The 22541-nt window shown below is 39.0% G+C and overlaps 2 protein-coding genes across 3 annotated transcripts in view; one reads left to right on the plus strand and one right to left on the minus strand.

The window, feature by feature from the left end:
- Positions 1-1220: 1220 nt before the first annotated feature.
- LOC135475631 (uncharacterized transporter slc-17.2-like) lies at positions 1221-14134 on the plus strand. Its single transcript, XM_064755566.1, is given in 11 exon segments — positions 1221-1872; positions 5563-5849; positions 6063-6296; positions 6528-6615; positions 7240-7335; positions 8210-8347; positions 9003-9151; positions 10559-10672; positions 10675-10693; positions 11346-11587; positions 12097-14134. Coding segments are annotated over 11 exon segments (1698 nt in total). The 5' UTR covers positions 1221-1805; the 3' UTR covers positions 12361-14134.
- Positions 14135-15269: 1135 nt separating this feature from the next.
- Positions 15270-22541, minus strand: part of LOC135461428 (N-chimaerin-like) — a 30783-nt gene continuing 23511 nt past the window's right edge. For both annotated transcript variants that reach the window (XM_064738528.1, XM_064738529.1), the window contains exons 10-13: positions 22455-22532; positions 20901-21038; positions 20354-20465; positions 15270-19700 (exon numbers count right to left, since the gene is read on the minus strand). In XM_064738528.1, the coding sequence (XP_064594598.1) occupies positions 19523-19700; positions 20354-20465; positions 20901-21038; positions 22455-22532 (506 nt within the window). In that variant the 3' untranslated portion in view covers positions 15270-19522. The remainder of the gene's footprint in view (positions 19701-20353; positions 20466-20900; positions 21039-22454; positions 22533-22541) is intronic.

The following is a 22541-nucleotide window of genomic DNA, read 5'->3' on the forward strand; positions in this document are numbered from 1 at the left end:
TCATTGCACTATCCCCTTCATGCTGAACGCCAAGCGAGGAAGTTACAACTTCTTCAATTAACATCTCAGGTTTGACTCGACCCACGATTGACCCTGAATCTACCGACAACTAATTTTCGCCCCAATTCCCTTTATTTTTTGTGAGATTTCGCGATATACTGATCGTATTAACGATTCAGGTTTTACAGGAATTTGACGGTTCACTACAAACACATGTACAATGTACATGTACATAGAAAGCAACTAGCTATCAAGCTAAACACACTCACACATGCAGCAGCTGGCGCATGTGTTTGAAACAGAGCTATCCGATCAGTGACAGTGTAGAATGCTCATGAAGATGGTGTAGTCTAGAATAATAAACATGCAAGGACAGGCTATGCATTTCACATGGGTTGAATGCGAAATGTGGCTTGCTCAGCAGGATGTATGATAACATGTTGAACCTATTAAATTGACCAGGTTATGGCTATATAGTGCAAAACGTCGAGAAATAATGCTAAATGTGTACCGCTACATTATTTTATACCTAATTCAGGTACGAAAATCGGTTTGCTGAGGACAATGTCATGCAGTATCGTTAGCATTTACAGGTAGGTTGGGCCACGTGGTATATAAGCACATTTGGCTGTATCGATGGCACTAAAATACGTCGTAATGTAACGTAATGCACTGTTTTGTTTCGTCCACAATAAAGCCCGTGTATACACCTTGTTCACTCGGCAGTGGTTGCCGTGTCTTTGACCCCGCAATATCCTTCAAATATCGTGCAATTCCACATGTCGATTGCAGCACATTGCCTGGCGCCGCCCACGTTCAGCCTCACGTGCCAATGCACTCCACACAGCCACGTGGTTAGTACAGAGCATGGTTTCGATCACATTTCATGGAACTCCGGAAATAAAAAAAATGATTGCACGCTCACTCCCCAAGGACGGTTTAATGATAAATAAATTGGGCATGGAGTCACAATGCAATGGTGTTGCGTCAGACATAATGGCCTATAATTGTCTTTTATTCCTATCGTGATCTAGCCATTTTTAATCATTTGGAGGGCACGTGCCTTTGAAAGCAATGCCCCCCTTGTATCTTTACCCAAGGCCCTGCAGTGGGATCATTAAGCTCCACATCAGTGCATATAACTGAGAACCCACGTGGGTGTTACCGAACTGCCGAGTGGATCTACACATGCAGCAAGCTATACCTGTGTATAACGGACAATAAGGGAATCAGTGATCAAGTCAGTTCCTATTCCTATGTCGGGTGGACTAAAAAACTAAAAGAGTGTCATTTTTCGAATTCCTTGCCGAAATCCCGCACTAAAAAGCGATGTCCTTCAAACGACCGCCATTGAATTACGTAGAGCGGTATCACGGAACACGTGCGTGAATCAAACCTGCTCTGGTTGAACTGACGACTGTCCACAGGAATCAAGTGTTCTCAGTACCTGTGCAGCGCTACACTCAATGACTTCAATGCCGACATGCCAGTCCGCTAAGATCATCGATCTCGTTGTTTGTGAGGATATACCTGCGTCTGTACTGAACAAAGCCATATTTAAACGATTCTCCATGAAGCAACATTGGAGGGTGCATGACATTCAGGACGACAGTGCAAAATTACATACACAGGGGACGTACGTATAAACACCAGGGACCTGCGCGTGCTGACAGATTGCAAGCAACTCCCTTACTGACACAGTACTGGTTAGGGTAGCGCCGTCCGTGTAGACCTAGACCATTCATCTAGTGGTTGTGTTTATTTTACTGGATTATCGCTTGGATTATCTAACTGGATTATTCAAAATGGGCGAAAAACCAGAATCGTCTAAGATGGAGAAGCCTCGCTTCCAGGGGTTCGATGTAAACGAGGGTAAGCCATCTGTACACTTAATTTAAATGTCTGAGCTTAAATGTTAACGCCTACAACCGGTTATTCATAATGCAGTGTGAATATTATGGAACTATTGAGAGTAGCACTTACATACGTACATGTAAACCTACTGATACGCAGATGAACCGGTTATATGTAACATTGTATACGCGTGCACAAAATTCCTCGCAAATTATTCTTAATTAGTTTATGCAACTGAGAAACGACAATGCTGTCTTTAAATTGCTTCTCACTCAACACGGATATTGTTCCCCTGATGTGCAAAACCGTAACCTGAACGTCACCATGCTCGCCTTAGGCCAGAACCTGCTAATGTTGAGATTATGGTAGCTCAATCCACTACCAAAATTGTTTCCATTACTTTCTACCTTTGCATCGAACTAAGAAAGCCTTTATCATTGAACAAAATAACACAGAATGAGTACTAATAATTTTGTTGTGTAGCTTACGCTCGTGCAAAGCGTTCCAGCCGCTGTCCTGAAGTGACATGGTTGGCGCGTGAAGGTCATTAGGCATTAAGGTCAAGGTTAACCGTGCACTCAGTTACAAGTGATCTTTACATGCAAATGCAGAATAGAGCAGAACGTCTCCGACCGTCTCTTGTAACATTGTGGTGACTTGATCTGAAAGCACATGAGCTGTTTTTCTAGGGGAGGGTGCTACATAAAATAAGGTCGTGTGGAAGAAGTGGTGGAAACCGCCGCTTGCCTCTAGTCACGTACACGGCATCCGCGAATAGCTCCTGATCGATTTCAGAAAACAGGGAGTTTATGATTAGGGTTAGAATTCATACGCATGTTACCTTCCGCGTATAGCCTTGCGGATTACGTACAACTTGTTCCGAATGCGTTCACGTAAAATCAATTATAGAACAAAATGTCAACTTAAACACACACTGAGGCCAGAGTGCAATCATTTCCTTTTAAACAATTTTTTTTAATAAAAACAACTTCTTTTTTTTTTGTCTCGCAGAAAATTTAAAACATGTCATGAGCCTTGGGAATCAATCAGTAAATTAATATTAACTTATATCTTAATTATCCCTTGACAAAGTAAACATGCAGACTTACACTCATTAATTGTCATCGCCTGATTCTGTGGTACACTTGTCTTATTAAGTTAGATTCAGGTGAAGACAGTGTTTGGTATTCGGTGATACTTTGGGAGTGCATACGGAGATGATGCCACATACTAAACACTATGCGTTTAATACATTGATTACGAAAGGAAAAATTTAATATTCTGTGTTAGCAGTGTACAGCTTATAATGTCAGTTCCTAAGGTTTCACCTTTCTGCATGTTACATATCTACACACATATCAAAGTCATTTTTTTCATTTTGCGTTAACATCTATAATTGCATTTCTAATTGTTTACGTCATGTACACGTGACATTGTCTCTGTTGATATCAACATCCGAACACCTATGCCACTATACCGCGTATGTGTCTATATGTACAAGCTATGTTGATATCAACATCCGAACACCATTGCCTGTTTATTCCGGGTATAGAGCGGTGCAGATCCCGGTAACCCTTTATCACTCGGGGTAATACGGAAAGTGCTTTCGTAATCTCTGCGCCAAGTCGAGCTGACCCTCCCCACGTCCTCGACTGGATATGTCAGCAGCGCTCAGTGGGTCTGTTCGCCGCCTCGATCGATTCACGACTGCTAACAAACACATCCGCCTGGCTTGAAAAGGACCGTCTGGGCCGCGTAATAGTTTTTTACTCGTTTTCTATAGCAACCTGTCATGTAAATTTAACCAGCTATAATAGTTTGGTGTCAGTCTCTGCTGATCACTTTGCCCAGTTGATTTATCACTGAAACTGCCATATACGTACACCATTGGGATAACAGCAACGTGCATGTGGTATATACCTTCCCAGTTGTGCCTAAGAAGAAACCAACATGAGCTGGACTTGAACTCACTGCGACCGCACTGGTGAGGGGCTGCTGTGTCATTGCGCCGCGCTGGCACGTTAACCACCTCGGCAACGGAGGTCTGAATTAGAACGGCACAGTTTAGCTCACCGTTTTCATCCGTATTAGGCAAATGTCGGCTCAAATATATATTAACACCCGAAGTGACAGGTGCGTAGGACTTTTTGCGCCCCCTGCAAGGCCTACTGATCGGACTACTAACATAGTTAGGAGTCGAAACGTAAACGGCCATAAACTGGTGAAATGAACAGAGCCAGATACGAGCTGGCCTCTTTTAAGTCCAGCATTTCAACGCTATAGTGTAACCGTGGCCTATATATTAGTTTGAATTCTAAGAAATACATGAAAATCATTGTGCCTGATTTTAATCTGGCTTCCTTCTTTTGACGAAGAAAAATCGTATACATCCATTTCTCATTAAGTGATATTGCGAAATACAGTTCTCCGGTGATTTATGTGAAAACTTGTGAAAGAAAACCCCAGGGATGCTTCCTAACAGGGTTACATGCCTAGCCAGAATCCAGAGTAGGAAAAGCCGAAACATGTTTGCAGACTTGAGGAGATTGGCACTTTGCCCTTTTCGCTGTCATGGTTCAGGCCTATAGGTTATCCTCTGCATGATCGATATGTCTCGCGATCAGCTATAAATACCTGTAAAACAGTTTTTCACATATTCACGATTAAAACGGAGCATGATCAGCAATCAAATTCCAGTTTTGAATCTTTGATGTCCAGATGTCCAAGGTCTATTTAACTTGCCGCAGACGAAAATACTTCAACATATAAAGATCGCCTACTGAAATGTGAACAATTTTTACCATTACATAATCGATGAAACAGTGACACATTATTACATCCAGCCGACTACTTAATACATGAGAAGTTGTCATGGAGTTTTTATATATTTCATTGGTAATTTTAACTCGGCACTCGCTCTCTTAAACGACGATTGTCAGTTTGTTCGAATTGTTCAAATTTTTATCATCTCGAATATTTTACTATTTCTTACGGCAGGCTTCGTTTCATTAAGGGTTGGTTTTTTGCTGTTGGCTTAAATGTTACTTTCAAATATTAGAAACATCTTGTTATGAATGACCACAATACTTTCTTGCAATGCCATGGTTGACGTCAAAGCGGCACGTGTTTGGCATCACTTATTTCTTTTCTTTGTTTTAGTGCCATTGTGGACCTCAAAGCTGTTTCCGGTTGCTATCATTTGTTTTTTTGCTTCCTTGCAGCGGCATGGTTGACGGCAAAGAGGCTCCTGATGGTCATCATTTGAGTTTTGCTTTCTTTCAGTGCCATGGTAGACGTCAAAGCGGTTCCTTGTGTCCATTATCTGCGTTCATTTGGTTTCTTTCTTTGTCATGGTGGACATCGAAGTGGACCTTCATGGGCATCTTTTGTTTCTTTGCTATCTTGAAGTTCCATGGTGGACATCAAAGCCATTCCTGATGGCCATTATTTGTTTCTTTGCTTTCTTTCAGTGCCATCAAAGGGGTTTCTGGTGGTCATGATTTGTTTCTTTGCTTTCTTTCAATGCCATGGGACCATCATAGCTGTTTTTGATGGCTAGCATTTGTTTGTGTGCTTTCTTGCAGTGCCATAGTGGACGTCAAAGTGGTTCCTGGTGGGCACTATTTGTTTCTGTGCATTCTTTTAGCACTATGGTAGACGTCTAAGTGGTTTATTATGACTATCATTTGTTCCTTTGCTTTCTTTCAGTGCCATGGTGGACATCAAAGCGGTTTCTGATGGCCGTAATTTGTTTCTTTGGCTTTGGGAATTTGTACGCTCAGCGAGTGAACCTCAGTATGGCCATGGTTTGTATGATAAACCACACGGCTACCGATGTTGGCATGGAGTCAAAATATCCGGAACAATATCACAGTCACATTGGGCACACGAACGACTCCGGGTATTCACACGTTACCACTCAAGGACCCGTTGACCTTGAGGAACAGTGCCCTTCACATGGTCATTCGGATAATGAAACGATTAGCCAATCAGAGGTAGGTATATGGGCCTGAATTCTTAATTTAGTCATTAAGATACAAACTACTAATATTCTATAATACACAATTAACGGTGTTCAGGTGCTTTGCTGTTATTGGTTTTCGTTTGTTTTTTTGTTTTGTTTTTTTTTACTTATACTTGAGTTTACGTTGTGCAAACATTTAAAACTACAGTTTTTTCGTCTTTATTTTATTTTTTTATTTGTTCAGCAAGGCAATCTCGTCTGGGATAAACAAATCCAAGGACTTCTTCTTGGCTCTTTTTTCTGGGGATATTTATTTCCTCAAGTACCTGGCGGTTGGCTCAGTGAAAAATTTGGCGCCAAAAAGGTTACAGCCGCCGGAATGTTTCCTGTCGCCATTTTGACTCTCTTGACACCCGTCAGCGCTACCACGAGCCCTTGGCTCCTCCTTGTGGTCAGAATCCTTATCGGAGTAGGGGAGGTAAGTTAGTCATTTACATCTCCATGGAGATATATTATCTCTTTTAAATGAATGTCATAGCTGATCAGTCTCAAGTTTCGTCGGACATGTGTTTATATTTATCGGTTGAGCTTGACTTTTCTTCTTTATTGTCTTGAGCCATAATCGTTCATTCTTCATTATTGTATTTATTGTATAGAAAATACGACATTTTCAGCCAATATCATAATTCGGTTGATTACACATTTCCAGGCTGTCATGTACCCTGCTGCTCAAGCCCTGTTTGCCCGCTGGGCGGCGCCCTGGGAACGGAGTCGTCTGATTGGTATATCATACGCAGGTGCGTGTTTTAGGCTTTTGAGAGGAGAAATGCGGCTAATCCAATGAGAAACATGGCGGCATAAATACATTTAAGTTTCTTGAAAGAGCCTTTCATTTTATGTCACGTTTACTGTGTACTAAGGAAGTACATGTTCCCAGTTAATGCTTCCGCAGACAGGAGGCTGGATTTCACTGGTTAACTGCGACCGATTTACCTTACATGGATAAAGCATTATGGACACGATAATTAATTGAGTATTAAGTCTGACCCAGAAAAGCAGTCGAAACCATTCCATAATAGGCAATCTTTACGTAATCTCCTTATTCCGTTTCAAAAGCACGACCATAATTTTTATGTGTAGCTTTTTCATTTGTCGGCATCCATAATGACTCCGTTGCGTAGACCCTAACACAGCAAAAAATCAATCAATCAATCGTTATTCATGACCAAATAATGCGCCAAACCTAATCGACAATCAAGAGTGACAAACAATGTCTGGATGGATTGGGGCATAATGAAACATACTGCTACATTGCTGTCCATTGCGGTAATATGGGACAGACGCTATCGATTTTGGACTTCATGGTTATATCCCTGCTTGCTATTAAACCAGATACCAGCAAGTTGTCTCTTTGCTCTCAGGTGGTCAGCTAGGGAATGCCATAGCCTTCCCCGTGTCCGGATTACTCTGCGATTATGGATTCGGTGGTGGATGGCCGTCCATATTCTATGTATTTGGTAAGCATCAGTGATTTGGCTTCTCAGAATCGTGGAGTTTTTCATAATCCAGAACTTTTTTGCATGTGGATGATGAAAGGCTTCAGGTTCCTTTGTACATGTAGGTAAATTCATCATTTGAACACTCTTCGTAACGCTTTGGGAAATCAGTCTTAAGCTATGAAATACGTTTACTTTTGTTTTAATTCTTAAATACTTAAGTGGCAAGGTCTGCCAGCAACCTGCGGATGGTCGTGGGTTTTCCCCGGGCACTGCCAGGTTTACTCCCACCATAACGCTGGCCGCCGTCGAATAAGTGGAATATTCTTGAGTGTGGCGTAAAACACCAATCAAATAAATAAATAAATAGTTTGTACCATTTTGTTTCGGAACAGCTTGCCTACGCTGGGTTAAATAATTCATTAGTAAATTGAGTTTGACTCTGATATTAGTTAATTAACAAAGTTTAATGGCTTGCCATCAACTTGTCCGTTCTTGATTTGTTTTTCGTCTTGACTGGCTAATGAATTCTGTATAGCAACAAGAAAACGAAACATACTAATGGTAAAAAAAAAATTACCCCCCCCCCGCCCACAACCTTCATTCACCTAGATGGCTTGACCTTTAAAATGTTTTTGATCTAAGCACTGGGTGCAGGCGGTGCCTTTATCTGTTAAGATCAGATTTTCATTGTGATTGGAGAGCCTTAGAAGTCTTACTCCCCACTTCCTTACGGTTCCGTCAGCCGTTAAATACAGATCTAAGATCGATTTTATTCTGGCACTGTTCCATACAGTTGTATTTTGTGGCAATATAGTTTCTGTGTAACGCTGATGGCTTTTAAAAACCCGTCAGTTAGTCGTATAAATTCAAGCCGTCTTTGAATCTGTCACAGGTACATGTGGATTTATCTGGTGCGTGGTATGGACGATATTTGTTCACGATTCCCCGGCAGAATGTCCGAGAATTACCGACATTGAACGGAAATACGTCGAGCAGTCGCTGGGACAGAGTAACAAGAACAAAAAGGTCTGTTAGGTTAATGCATTTAAGAAATGAACTCAAGAAATGAACGGCTATAGTTGTCAAAATTTGGCTGAAATTTCATGGCCTTATTTCTTTTTTGATTTGATCGGTGTTTTATGCCGTATACTCAAGAATATTTCACTTATGCGACGGCAACCAGCATTATTGTAGGAGGAGACATGACCTCAAGCTATGATCATTCATTCATCGTCGTCAATGACAAAACATCCATCCGATCGATCTGTCAGATATTTAGTTCATCCATCAATACCTCTGCCAATCAGTCAGTAATGAACAAATCAGCTGTTGAATAGTCAGCTTTTAAGATGACTCGCGTTTTATTCATTAATTTATTCGTTTATTTGATTGGTGTTTTACGTCGTACTTAAGAATAGTTCACTTATGCGACGGCGGCCAGCATTATGGTGGGAGGAAACCGGACTTTAACTCTCAGCGACCGTGTTTGTGAGAGGCTTCTGGGATATTGTGCCGCGTGGGCGTGCTAACTCCCGCGGCCACGGAGGCGTCTTATTCATTAATACAGAAAAAGTATATAACAGTGTGTACATTACAGGCAATTGGTCTAATACTCAAGCAAACGATTAAAACAGCCGATCTATTTAAAGAGCTCAGCATTTTCTTATTAAACTTGTACCTCTCAGAAACCGGACACGCCTTGGAAGCCATTTTCAGCAGCCCGGCTGTCTGGGCCATCATTGTGGCCCACACCTGTGGTAACTGGGGAGCTTACTTTATCCTTACCAGCATACCGGCCTACATGAAAGAAGTACTCAAGTTTGACATCAAAAAGGTAGTATTGCATTTTTTTCATTTCTAAATTCTAGACCAGTTGATGACCTCTAGTAAATTATTATCATATCACTACACTTTTTTACCTACACTCAAAAAGTTAATCTCTTGAATTTATTTTATTATTATAACTCAACATCGTATCATATTCAACATAGTATTCAAGCCTAATAGAATCTATATGTTCAATTAATACAATATGTGTGTTATATTTAACATAATAATCTGCTGCAATAGCGGAATACATTGTAGCATTCCTCAGACAACACATTTTCTGATAAATTTCACAGATTATCTATTTGAGAGTAACTCCAGTGAGCCACGGTACCATAGGGGGTCTATGTTGCTACCATATTTGGCTAATTACATGAACAGTTAGAATAAAACCCTAACAGGGGACGAGAAGCTGTATTTCACCAGTTACGTGTCGCCATTAACCAGCAATCACTCTGTCGTCACTGTTCTGGTTGTACTCTCCATGCTGTAGTCGTTTACATCGTAATTAATGCTTTGTTTGTTCAAAGAATATGTGATATGTGAAAACACACTTGAACTATCATAAATCTGACCATGTGTTTTTATACAGCTATAGTTTGTCTTGAGATTGAACATTTCATTGAACATTGACACATTAGCAAACGTTATTTATCATGCGTATGTTTTTAAAATGGTTGCAAACAAATCAACTTTGTAGTTCTTTGGACCACTGTAATGTACATACCTCCATTGCATGTACAATACTTTATCGCCTTTCCTTCTTTGTCTGGTTATTATTTCTCATTTGTTCGGAATATTATGTTTCTCGAAATGACCATTTCTAGTGCCATGTTGTGACAAAATGGGCTATTTTCGATACTACTTGTTTCCCCCACTCTGGATGTGTTATAATACCGAGCGGGCTGTTCTCAATGTTGCCGCATTTATCATTTGGATGTGTTTATTATACAGAGTAGAATGTTTTTAATTTTGCTACATTTCTCATTTTTAAACGTGTTTTCAGGATTTCTCTTATAATCCCATGTGTTTTATCTCCCAGATCGGATTGTTTTCAAAGTTGCCGTGTTTCTAATGTTTGACATGTTTGGTTACAAAATAGATTGTTATCTTCCTGCATGCTTTACATGGTTCTCTCATTACGGATGTGTCATTTTATAGAATGGACTGTTTACAAGGTTGCCTTATATCTAACATTTTTATTTATTTATTTATTTATTTTTTTCGAAACTAGATTGTTATCTTCCTGAATGCTTTATCTCACATTCTGGATGTGTTGTGTTGAACAGTGGTGCTGTTTATATAATGTTAGATGTGTCATGTTACAGATCGGTCTGTTTACAATGTATTTTGTCACTTTGCATGAGTGTTTACAATATTACAGTATCACAGATTTTTGTATGTTCTGTTACAGAACGGACTGTTCACAATGTTGCCGTATCTCTCATTTTGGATGTGTATTAACATTGGAGGCACATTGGCCGACTTTCTCATTGAAAAGAAGATTTTAACAGTTGTCTGGACCAGAAGAAACTGATGGACACTATAGGTAAATGTTAAACCATTAGTAATCCGCCGTGAGTGGTGGCCTGTCACTTATCTGCTTTCCATGAAGACATTCCTAACCTTTGTCCAGTTGAGCTTAACTGTACATTAGGCTTTGTTCCATACTCTAAAAGGAGTGGATCTTTGAGGAATTCTCAAGTGGCAGCCAAAGACACGAAGTTCCCGGGAACGTATGCCGCGATTTATTACAACTTGACAGTTTAATCAGACTTAGTTCCAAATGTAGTCCAGGTTATACAGCAGGAAATCAAATCCAATCTACGTTCCCAATTCTGGAATCGGAAGCTGTTTTGATTTTTAGCTACGAAAGGCAGCCCTTTTAGTTGCTCCTTCTGTTTGTTGGTCGAATGTTCTTTGGGTCTGTCGGTCTGTCAAATACTTGACATATCCCATCTTCTAGCATATGGGCCTGGGCGAGGGGACAAAGTGCAAGACAACGTCATGCAACGACTTTTTTTAATCAAAAAATGATTAACCATTAAATATGAACATACACTTGTTTGAATTATAATCATGTTTCGTGTGAACGAGATCGAGGATAAATAGGTGGTAGTGTCACCACAACTACATACACTGACTATCGTTATGAATTCAATTCCAGCCTGAGGTAATTTTGTGCGGTCTTGCCTTTATAGGGCTGGTGATGCCTGGTACCCTAATGGTTATCACGGGCTACATGAGCTGTAATCAACCAACAGCTGCCGTAGCCCTGCTCGTCCTAGCCATGGGTTTCAGTGGATTCCAGTTTGCCGCCCACTTCGTCAACCACGGAGACATCGCACCATCCTTCGCGGGTACTCTCTTCGGCATCTCGAACGTAGCAGCGACTATACCGGGAATTCTGACTCCATATGTTGTTGGAGCCGTGACAACAGAGGTAATGTCATACCAATTCAACTTCACGCTTCATGGGTAGAATGGATCGTTGGAGGGTATAAAAAATAAATAACAGCCACTTATAAACTCGACCACCATCAAATAAATAACAAACTTTTGAGAAGAGCGCTAATAGCCAATCAAATAACTAAATACATTAAGAATAACATCGACAGTTTTTATCCAATAATACACGTAGTTGTACAATGATTCGACTAACTCCTAAATGCATTCAGCTAGCGAATGTTGAAAATGGAAGCTATCTTGTCCTTGGGTATCTTGATGTCTGAATTCATCTTGTCATTTGTGTTAGACCAGTTTAAAAAAACACTGTTATCTTACAAAAGGAAATATAAATAAATTTGTTTTATCACTTTAGCCCAAATTACTGTCAGTTATATGGCCTCATGCCGTATATAGCTTTGAAATTTGGCCATGCGCAGATCAGGGTTTCTACACCAGCCAGCTATGTCACGTAATTGTGATTAATGGAGACTTCTTCTTTCGCAGAAAACCCGTGAACAGTGGCTAATAGTATTCTATATCAGTGGAGCCGTCCACATCTTTGGAGCTTTATTTTACTTCATCTTCGCTCGTGGCGATATCCAGTCGTGGGCTGTCATTCCGGATGTAGACAACACGAACCACGCGGAGAACGCCAACGCTTTATTAGAAAAGGGAAGAAGGTCTTCTGATACCGGCAAAAGTGGAGACACGTTGGTAGTAGAGAACGAAAATGACTCCAAACTTCTGGATGACAAGGCTACAGCATAAACTACTTGTTGATATATGGATATTATATAAATTTTACTAGCTTCGAACCCTTGCCATTGACAACATGACGACGACATGCTGTTCAAACCTGTGCTAAATAATAAAGTGTGGGACAGCATCGTAACAGTTTTATGACACTATTCCACATATGAGGTTTCTGAGGATAAAAGGAAAATAGATTGCTGGAATTTGACGCCCTGTGTATGGAAAATGTTTCAGCCATAGCTTTGAGAAGGTTCCGGATTAAATCTGGTACAACACATCATATTACCGAGCCATTTACTGAGGTGATCCAAGGGCCGTATAACCAATGTTAAACCTCCCAGAGGTTCGTTTATGTCGTGCTTCAGCATGACGCGCAGACATATAACAGCGCATAGCTGACATGCCTGCTTAAACGAGGGCGACAATCAGCAAAATGAGTCCAGGTCTGTTTGAACAACGAGTTCCGGTTGTACAGAGACGGTGTAATCTACACAAACAAAAGCTCATTACCTTATTCATGTTTTAGAATACAATATTGTATGTTTATGGCCTATAGATTGTAAATAGCGTAGGCAGAATCTCATTGAAAACCATATACGGTTGTACGTGTGCAACGTGTGATATTTCCTCTTCCATTTTAACTAACACATATTTTCATCTGGAGTAAGTAGTTTTTTTTCCCATAATACAAGGAAACAAGCTCAAACGTTTCTCTACAACATTGCCTGTATAAAGCTACGTATAGATGCAAATTACAGCTCACTGAAAATACAAATTTGCTTGTGCAAATAACCTGCTGATATGTTCCCATTCTCTGTGCTCATATACTGCATCTAAGAAAAAAAGAAATTGCTTATAATGTAAAAAGATATATTTATAAAGAACTTCCTCCATTGTCTTCCACCTGATGTTGAGCACCACTGTTTATAATTTATCCCCTCATTAAGTACATATATAACAAATACCATGCAGGAAGTGTGTTTTTGACCAGTACATATTTATGGGTTCTCGTAGTTTTGCACCCACCGTTTGCCATGGTTATTGGTAGGACAGAGGTGACGGTCTCCATGCTGTCGCCTATATGATGGAGACATGCTCCGTGACTGGCAAATCGTTTTGTATTATTACTGAGGAAACAAACCGAGGGAAAAACTGAGGAAGATACGGATACAAGTTCTGTACATTTTTTAAGATATTTGGCCTCAAAGTATCAGTTCATAAACCTTAGTTTATAGGGTGAAGTGGGTGGAGAAGGGACATTTACATTGCTACAAAGTGGCCCTATATCAGCGTCATGTTCACTTTGTTTCTTAATACACAACAAATCATTGTACACCAAGGTACGTTTTCTTTTGAGTGAGTGAGTGAGTGCTTGGGGTTCAACGTCGTTTTCTTATGATGTTATTTATACGTTGTCTTTTAGTTTTATCCTGCGTATAATAAAATTTGTTGATATCCTTTTTCACCAAAACCACGTGATCCTGTGTACACTCTGCACATCCTAGATCATCACCTAATCGTTGGGGAATCTGGCTGTATACCAGATAGAGTCTGTCCAAAAAAAAGAGAGAAAAAAATAACCAGATATACCCTTGCTTAAAACAATTTCAGGCATACAGCGGATCATGAAGTTTTTGGTGGTGGTTCTTTACATTGAATTACCACACAGTAGATGGACAAATCATGAAATAGTCAAATATAAAGAGTGTTTATGCTAACACTGTTCAGTATGCTGAATAAGCCTGATAGGCCTATGTCTAGATACTCAGATACTTTGCCACATACATGTATGTCATTCATAGGAGACACCCAGGAAAGTTAATCGTTAAAAATACTCCTTGGAAAATTGACGTTAGATACAACTTTCCCAGAGTTTAATGCGACGTTATTTCAATATAACGATGCAATCTTGTGCTTTAGCAAGTTCGTGTGTCGTAATATTTATGGTTTCGTTAATTCTTCCTGATGAAAAGAAAAGAGCTTTTATCATCAGCAAAGAGAATGCATGCACCAAGTTCATTAGCCAGAGCAGAAGAATTTATATCACTGATCTAAATCAGAAAGAGTAAAGGATTCACCTACATTCCAGTCTGGAATTTTGTTGACAGGGTTCATCGTCTGATTACCCCCATACTTGCTGGGTATATTACTGACGACTCAAGGATGTTCAGTGTGGAGTATTCGAATAATTGGTACATGTGAATTAGGCGATCATGGAATCACAAACCAGCACTATATAGTGATACCCAAGAAAAATAAAAAAAACATGCTGGAGATCAACTTTCGGGCAATACCACTAATAATCCAACACATTCAGCTTAGGAGGTGACACCTTCTATGGCCTGGTGATAGAGGCGTCTGCCACGTAGTCGGGAGAGCTGAGCCCACTTTTCATGAAGTTCTCTTAATGTTACGAACTTGCAACTACCATGACAAGGTAACGCCTACATTACTGGTTGCCATGGTAACGTAAAGAGTTTTCATGAAATCCAGTTGGGACTACCAATCAGGTCATAGTACTTGCAGCTGCCTGGCTTAAGACTGAGAGGTTAAAACAGTGAAATATAACTGGTTCGCCTGGTGTCAATATAATGTGACTGGGAGGGGTGTCATGTCTGGTGTCTTCCGCATGATACTGCAGTGGTGGCAGCACTATGACGGCATGGACTCGCCGTGGGATGAGACACAATATCTGTACATACATCTAATAACTCTTTGTCATCAAGTACAACCCAAAAATCAAGAACACATAAACATGACCATACATACAGTTAGAAGGTCGCTGGTTTACTCCGGGCACTGTGGTCTCCTCCAGCCATAACCTGACACAATGAGTGACCATAAAGTTTAACTACATGTGTATAGTCTATATAGCAGATATTTACAAAAGGGAAGTATAAAAAAAACAACGGAAGACAAAAGTATCAAGGTATATAATAGATGTTTTATATATGATCATAATGTTGAATAAATACACACAGCATAGAAATGAAGTCGCTTCATCGATAAAACGTAGAAAGTTTGGAGAGAAATAATAATAATAATAGAATTTGTTGAAAACGTTGGGGAAAGTTGGTTATTGTAAGATGAAATGGATCATGACAATCTGTCACATGGTTAACCTATACATATATATACACTATCCTGTTCCTAGTATAGACAGCATCACAAAGGTTTAAAAACAGAAGTCCAAGGTTAGAGGTCAGGTTCTCTTCTGGCAGATTGGTACACAGGTAGTAAATGTAAACATATCTGCCAGTAACACATCCACATCCGATGACCAAAACTGTTTGACAAAACTTGTAAATGATATAAGGGTGGGTATATGACAAATCAAAAGCTCAAAATATCGTGCATTTGGAGAGAAATTGGAATAAATATAGAGAGGTCACAACAGTTTCAGTAAGCCATGTTAGTAGCTTAACGAGGTAACCCTTCGGACACTGACGTCACACAACCATTTGTCTATAATGGATTTTGTCCCTACACCCCTGAAAGAGGTCACATTAATATACCACCTGACCTTCAGTATACTGCTATCTCAACATATCCTCAGGGGTTACTTGGGGTACTAGCGCTATGAATCCTTGATTTTACCATACAAAGCAGACTCCAAGAAACATTCTCATTATCGCAATAATACGTTAGTTTTTCAATAATTTTCTTACAAATTTAATAAGAATTAACATCCAAGTTAACGCTATGATTAAAACAAGTTAAGTCACTACACCCAGTCTTTTTAAATGCATAAACAGTTCCTGTCCAAGGACAAAATTAACCCAGGTATATGATATGTAGTGAAATGACAATGCCATATAGTAACAAAAAAAAAAAAACAAACCCCCCCAAAAACTATGGTATTTCAAGGCTAGTAAAACTGTACCAACTGTGTGTCGTCTGCTTGTGAAAAAAGTTGAGACAAACATCAACTTGCCCTGTTTCTCTCAGGTAGAGGGGAAGACTTCTTTTACCACATACGTGTACAGTGTACCTAAAAGTACAATTTATTTTCAGTTTAAGAGAAAGCTCTGTGACAGCGATCGAGACTACAGCACAGCTGCTGGAGTGAACAACCTCTTGGTCAGACTGCCACGCTTTTTGTCCAAAATAGGGAACCTGTTTTAAGAAGGCACTTTGCTCATTCTTCCTGTATGTCCACTTGAAGCAGGTTAGGGTATTTCTCAAAACGGAGGAAGTCAAACTCTGAACAATAATCAGCACAATAACCCTTGAGTTTTAATGTCTTAAAAAAAATGAGGCTAATATCAGATGCATTGTTAGATCCAGAGTCCAGAGATTGCATTGTTTTTTCTTTTTCTTCAGATCTTATATACATATATCAAGTCTACTGTGCTGGTTTCCCAAACCAATGGCTCAAATGTACAGTACACATATACACTGCTTACAGACACAGACAGCATCAGGTACAGAAAGTGGGGGTGGGAGTTGTATAAGCCATGATTAAACACAACCATCATACAATCACATGCTTTGTACAAAACCAGGGCACATTTTAACTGCACACCACATTACACCAGCAGTTACAATTACACTGATCTGGGCAATTTAGTCTCCTAGGGATTAAAATTATGCGCTCTTAATCAGCAGACTAGCTTTACAAATATACAGCTACAAATAAATTTAGATTCATAAACGTAAGATAAATCTCAACACTTCTTAATGCAGCAAAGTTTTTTTTACACAATGTGCCAATATCACACAATACCTTATCCACACACCATAAAACATGGATATAGCACAGGGACAGTTGTACAGATGACATAAAATCATACGTATAAAGCTATCAAGAAGTACATAAAGCACTAGTGCCAAAACCATGAATGAATACTGTAAAATAAAACTAAATTTAACATAAACTTTGAATAAACATATTATGACTATCAAAGAGAAGATGAGCATTATCTGCCAAATTATGTTGGGCAAAGTAACTAGCTGGCTACGGTCCACACCATGTTGTTAGTACTTGTCAATAAAATTATGATTCTCTTCATAAGGCTAACCATACAAATACATGTGTTAAGCATGTAAGATTTAAATATTCCATGCTGGATCCAAACCATACAGGGCCATTTTAGAACTACTGTTTGCACAAGTTTTCAATAACTTAGTTGTTGTTTATTTGCACTATTTGCAACTACCCTAGTGCCTATTAACAGTATATTGTACTGTAATCAGCCTAGACAGAATTCCAACTTTAGTGTATTGCATCTTCTGTTTGGCTGTGCTTGGTATCTTATTGTATCATAGTGCAAAAGATAGTCATCCTGTTCCATCTGAACTTATTTATCACCATCACCTTCATTCTTCCTTTATTGACTTAACTCTTGCCAGCATTTTACAAGTCATAAATAACATCAAACGTCTTAATGCAAACCATCTCTTGATAAAACATTGAAGACATTTCTTAACAAATTACACTAATAATTTATACAAATGTGGCTTAACTCTTTGTTCTATATTAGCACAAACTAAAGGCCAAAAACATTACAAGCTGAACTAATTTTTTTTCACCACGTTCAGGATACTTTTCATTTTTTCAGGCTTTATTCACTAATTTGCAAAATGAAGGTCACAATGACATCTTTTACTTCCCTTTCTGTTCATGATCTGATAGCCACATAAAATAATCAATGTACCTGTGTTTGGAAACTGAATTGTTTACGTCAATAGAATTCTTCATGTTTGACTTTGAAATAATCAGTGAAATTTGGTGAAACATGGTTATGAATCTGTAATACTTGAACAGTGCTGAAATCTTAGAACATGGATCTGACAAAATCTGTGATTGATGAAGATCTAATGGCTGGTGATTCTGATGCTTTGTTTAGGAAACTTAAAATAATAATTCGCAGCAGTATCTGCAGACAAATGCATATGGTTTGTGGAGCATCAGGGAATAAAGTTATGGCTCAAAATGGAAAATCTCTACGAAGGTCACTGGCCCACATGAAGATGGCATTCGAGCAATGTGATACTCCTGTTTGGCATACCTCAGTCATTTTAACTGCAGATGCCCATGTGTGCCATTACTTCCTGTAGTGTAGCTTATTAAAGTGAAATGCATGTAATACCATCATCCTAACTTTAGTCTAGTACTGTATTTAGCAACATATACAGTGTACCGATGGGTACAATGGTATTTTTCAACCCCATAAGCGGAGAGAAAAAGAAAAGGAACAAAAAAACAACAATTGTACACTTATTAAGACATTTTGGCTAAGGAGAACCTTCTGGTGAAACATATCAAAGAGTCTGTTTGAAAAGTTGAATAAGTTAGCATGTTTAGTAAGTATTGAGAGGTTGTGATAAAGTCCCACAAACCTTTCACTTGTATGTCCATGCGATATAAGTAAGTTGAAATCATGCAGTTTTCCAGTAAAACTGGATCAGTTTAAATTCGTCATTCATGTAACCCTTCTCTTGGCACTGTGAGTCCTGCAGGTGTGGCAGCAACATAGAGTTATATCACAAAGTTACCTCCCTTGAATGGAGAAAAAAAACCATACACATATACCATCAGGTTAAGAGAAGTGGCTACCCAGAAAGGAGGTTAAAAATGAAGTTTCCTGGGTAAGTGTATTATTATGGGGTTTCTTATAGGCCCATTGTCTGGTATACAAATAAACTCCAAGGTTTCCAACTTAAGAAGCTGTACATCAGCTACATTACTCTTATGCAAATGACATCTAAAATGTGCTGCATAAAATTTCTGTAAAATGTGTCTTTAATTTTCAGCTGCAACATGGCAAACACTATGTGTCAGTCATATTTTTGACATCCTAGTTTTAACATAGGCCTGAGTGCAAAATGACATCAACACATGTCACAGCTACTGATAATTTTGTGCAAATAAGATGTCTTAGAGGGCAGAGAAGTTGCTTATATTTTGACAGGTTTTTTTCTACCTTCTTTCTGGTTGGTCATCTCTCCAAACCTGAGCAGGAATAGAAAAAAAAAAGCCTCTAAAGCCAAAACCCAGCTAAGAGCAAGCTGTAGTTTTCATATGAGGACTCCTTACACGTCTTCTCTTTGGTGGAACCACCAGGACAATGTGTTCATGATTTGTGTCACTGGAGATCTGTGCCATCTTCATGCCTTAACCAGTGGCTGTGGTAGGTAAATGACCATGATTGTCTGACTGGCTGAATGTGTAGTATCACAGCTTCAACAGTTCTTTTTGGTGTTCCAGGATAATGTCCATAGCTTTGTGTTCAAACTTTGCTGCCATAAGACTAGCCATGGGATCGAGTTCTGGACACCTCATCAAGGTTGGAGCAAAAACAATCGCCAGATTTTCTGGATTCATCATGTTGGAGTGACGTTTCTCGATCACCCTACAAGAAAGAAAAGACAGAAAGAAGAGCATGAGCCAAAGCAACTACTGAAATGAGTGTATATTACATGACTGGTAACAAATGTTTAACCAGACAAGAAGGGGAACTTATTAAAGGGAGATAACCAATACATTTCTCACATTGTTCTTGTCTCTGTATGTATGTATGTATGTATGTTTGGGGTTTAACGTCGGAAAAATTCAACAATTTTTCAGTCATATGACGACAAGGAGTCATTAGGTGTGTGTACATATACTGTGTCTTCTTGTAGCAGGGAGAGTCCATGTTGTCAAAGTGTTGCTGTCACTGAAATATCATGCCAAAGACACCAGACATGACACCCCACTCTGTTTCCTTGCTCTAACCTCTCAGTGTTGAGCGCCAAGCGAGCCAGCAAACAAGTACCAATTTTGATATCTTCGGAATGATAGGACCTTGGTTGATCCTAGGTCTCTCGCCCTTGAGGCAGACGCTCTGACCAATTGGCCACCAAAGTGCTATTTCTTGTTTCTGCTGAGGCATGTGAGAAGCAACAGAACAACATTTAGGCAGGAAATCATTGTTATAAATCAGGTCTATGAATCATCGAAGAATACCAGTGCAAGAAAGAGCATATTAAACATATTCTTGTTTAGCTTAAATAGGACTATCACCTGGCCAAGTGGGAGAGGAGGTATTTCAGTGTCTGGTAATGAGCTGGTGGTAACAAAGAAAACCCCTCCTTAATTAAACTCTTCCTTTCTTCATCTGATATACTGTCCAATTCTACAAAAAAAAAACAAGTGTTGTCCATAATTTCCATTCATAGATAAATGTAATCATTACAACTAGACTGATTAACATTTAAAAAATTAAAGCAATCATCATAGAAAATTGTTATCTCATTCAAACAACACCTTTTTTGGTGCTCTAAAAGCCTTCAGTGAGATGATAGAAACATTATCCGATGTATTTGTGCATCTAACTTAATATCTGAGACTTCATATACAGTGTGAAATACATGTATGCATCACAAGAAAGCAAGAAGTTCATGTCGCCATTACCCTGTAAAATAAACAACTCGAGGGTAAATCAGTACAGTTATATATTGGTTACTGATTCAGTTGCTGTTCTATAGCCTTTCAACATTACTGCCAAAAGATGAACTTTCATGCACTGATGGTTGTAGCTACTGTACAAGTATGGAGATTGTGTACTTACTGACAGCCTCCATGATCCTGGGGTAGGCATCAAATGAGATGAGTGGTATAGGAAGCGAACGGAAGTAGAGCTTGAGGACACTGGTTATTGTGTTGATGTCTTCATATCGGGTCTCTGATATATCCACAGATTCACCATCTGTATGGACAATCACAGAAAGAAAACACCGTAAAATATGGTTGACAATACAAAAGTGAAACTCATCAAATCACCAACATTTATATGTACTGTAAATGCCTTTTTATTTGTGGGCATAAACTTTCACGGATTTGGTTAGAAGACACATTCACAGGAATCAACTTTCGCGGATCTTAACAGAATTTTTGGACAACTGATAAATGAAAATCAAACTTCAATACAGAAACGTCAAGTAATAAAACTCAAGCATTCAAGTAACAATGTTATCATTTAAACTTGTTTGTACCTGTAAGATGTGACAAAAATTCTATATAATAGAGTAACTTGATCAGACAAAGGAAGTTAATCCTCCTAAGCTTTTAATCTTTTGAAAACTGTTAATCTTTATAAGATGAAGCCCTTATCTGCTGTGTGAGCAAATATTCATGTAACTCACTTAGGGAGACAACGAAGGATTAAATGTGATATAAATAAACCCCACTGTTTAATTCTCATGCATCAGCAGTGTGAGTGAACTGTTACAGATTTGAGAAAATTTCTCAGAAATCATCATTATGAAAAGGAAGTTTGAAGTGCCGAAACCCCCGAGCAATGTATCGGGCACGGCGGAAAGGTGATCTGACTGGAAGACAAGTACAGTTGATAAAAAGACAGCCTCTCTCATCGTATGTATATTGAATCACGTACACACGCCCAGAACAAATTATCAATTTGTATGTCTCTAACCATGGCAATAAATCAACAACAACAACATCACAATGAGGCAATACTTAGACGGAGCTAAGTCTCCTTGAACGAAAGCAAGGTTAACTGTTGATCAACTAAGCTGGATTTGTCAAAGCCGGAATGCATTCTAATTAGGTATTTCTAATTACTGTAGTGCTTGGTAACAAATTAATAACTGCAACGCATGCTACATTAATAAATTACTTACATGGGTTTTATATTCCATGGCACTTATTTTCGCGGAAATGTGTTTGCCGCAAAATCCGCGAATGTGAGTACCACACGAATAAAAAGGCATTTACAATATATACAAACTTATCAAATCAGTTCCATTAGAACAAAAAGACGAAAAACATACGATTCAGCAACCCAAAAGTGAAACTCATGGAAACTCGTCAAACCAGACCCACTAATGTGGAACTCAAGCATACATACCAAATTGAAAAACATAAATAATAAACTAATCAAATTAGTTCCATTGATATGGTAAGATGTAAACATATGTCTTGGTGAGCCAAATGTGAAAATGACCTAATCAATTTCATCAATGTAGAAGAGTGAAAGCATTGGCTAATTAATTGGTTCCGTAAGTGTACACAAATGTACACAAACACTTGTGACCATATTAACTCTGTCTGGCAAACAGACACCACTTTTTAAGATACCGCATTTAAACTTGCATTGGTGTACCTTTGTCAAATGCTATTCGAATGGCTTCCACATCGTCATGGAAACCTGCAACCCTGTATAAACCTTCTATTTCAATACCTGTAAATA

Source organism: Liolophura sinensis, chromosome 1, assembly GCF_032854445.1.
Source record: "Liolophura sinensis isolate JHLJ2023 chromosome 1, CUHK_Ljap_v2, whole genome shotgun sequence".
Lineage (NCBI taxonomy): Eukaryota > Metazoa > Mollusca > Polyplacophora > Chitonida > Chitonidae > Liolophura > Liolophura sinensis.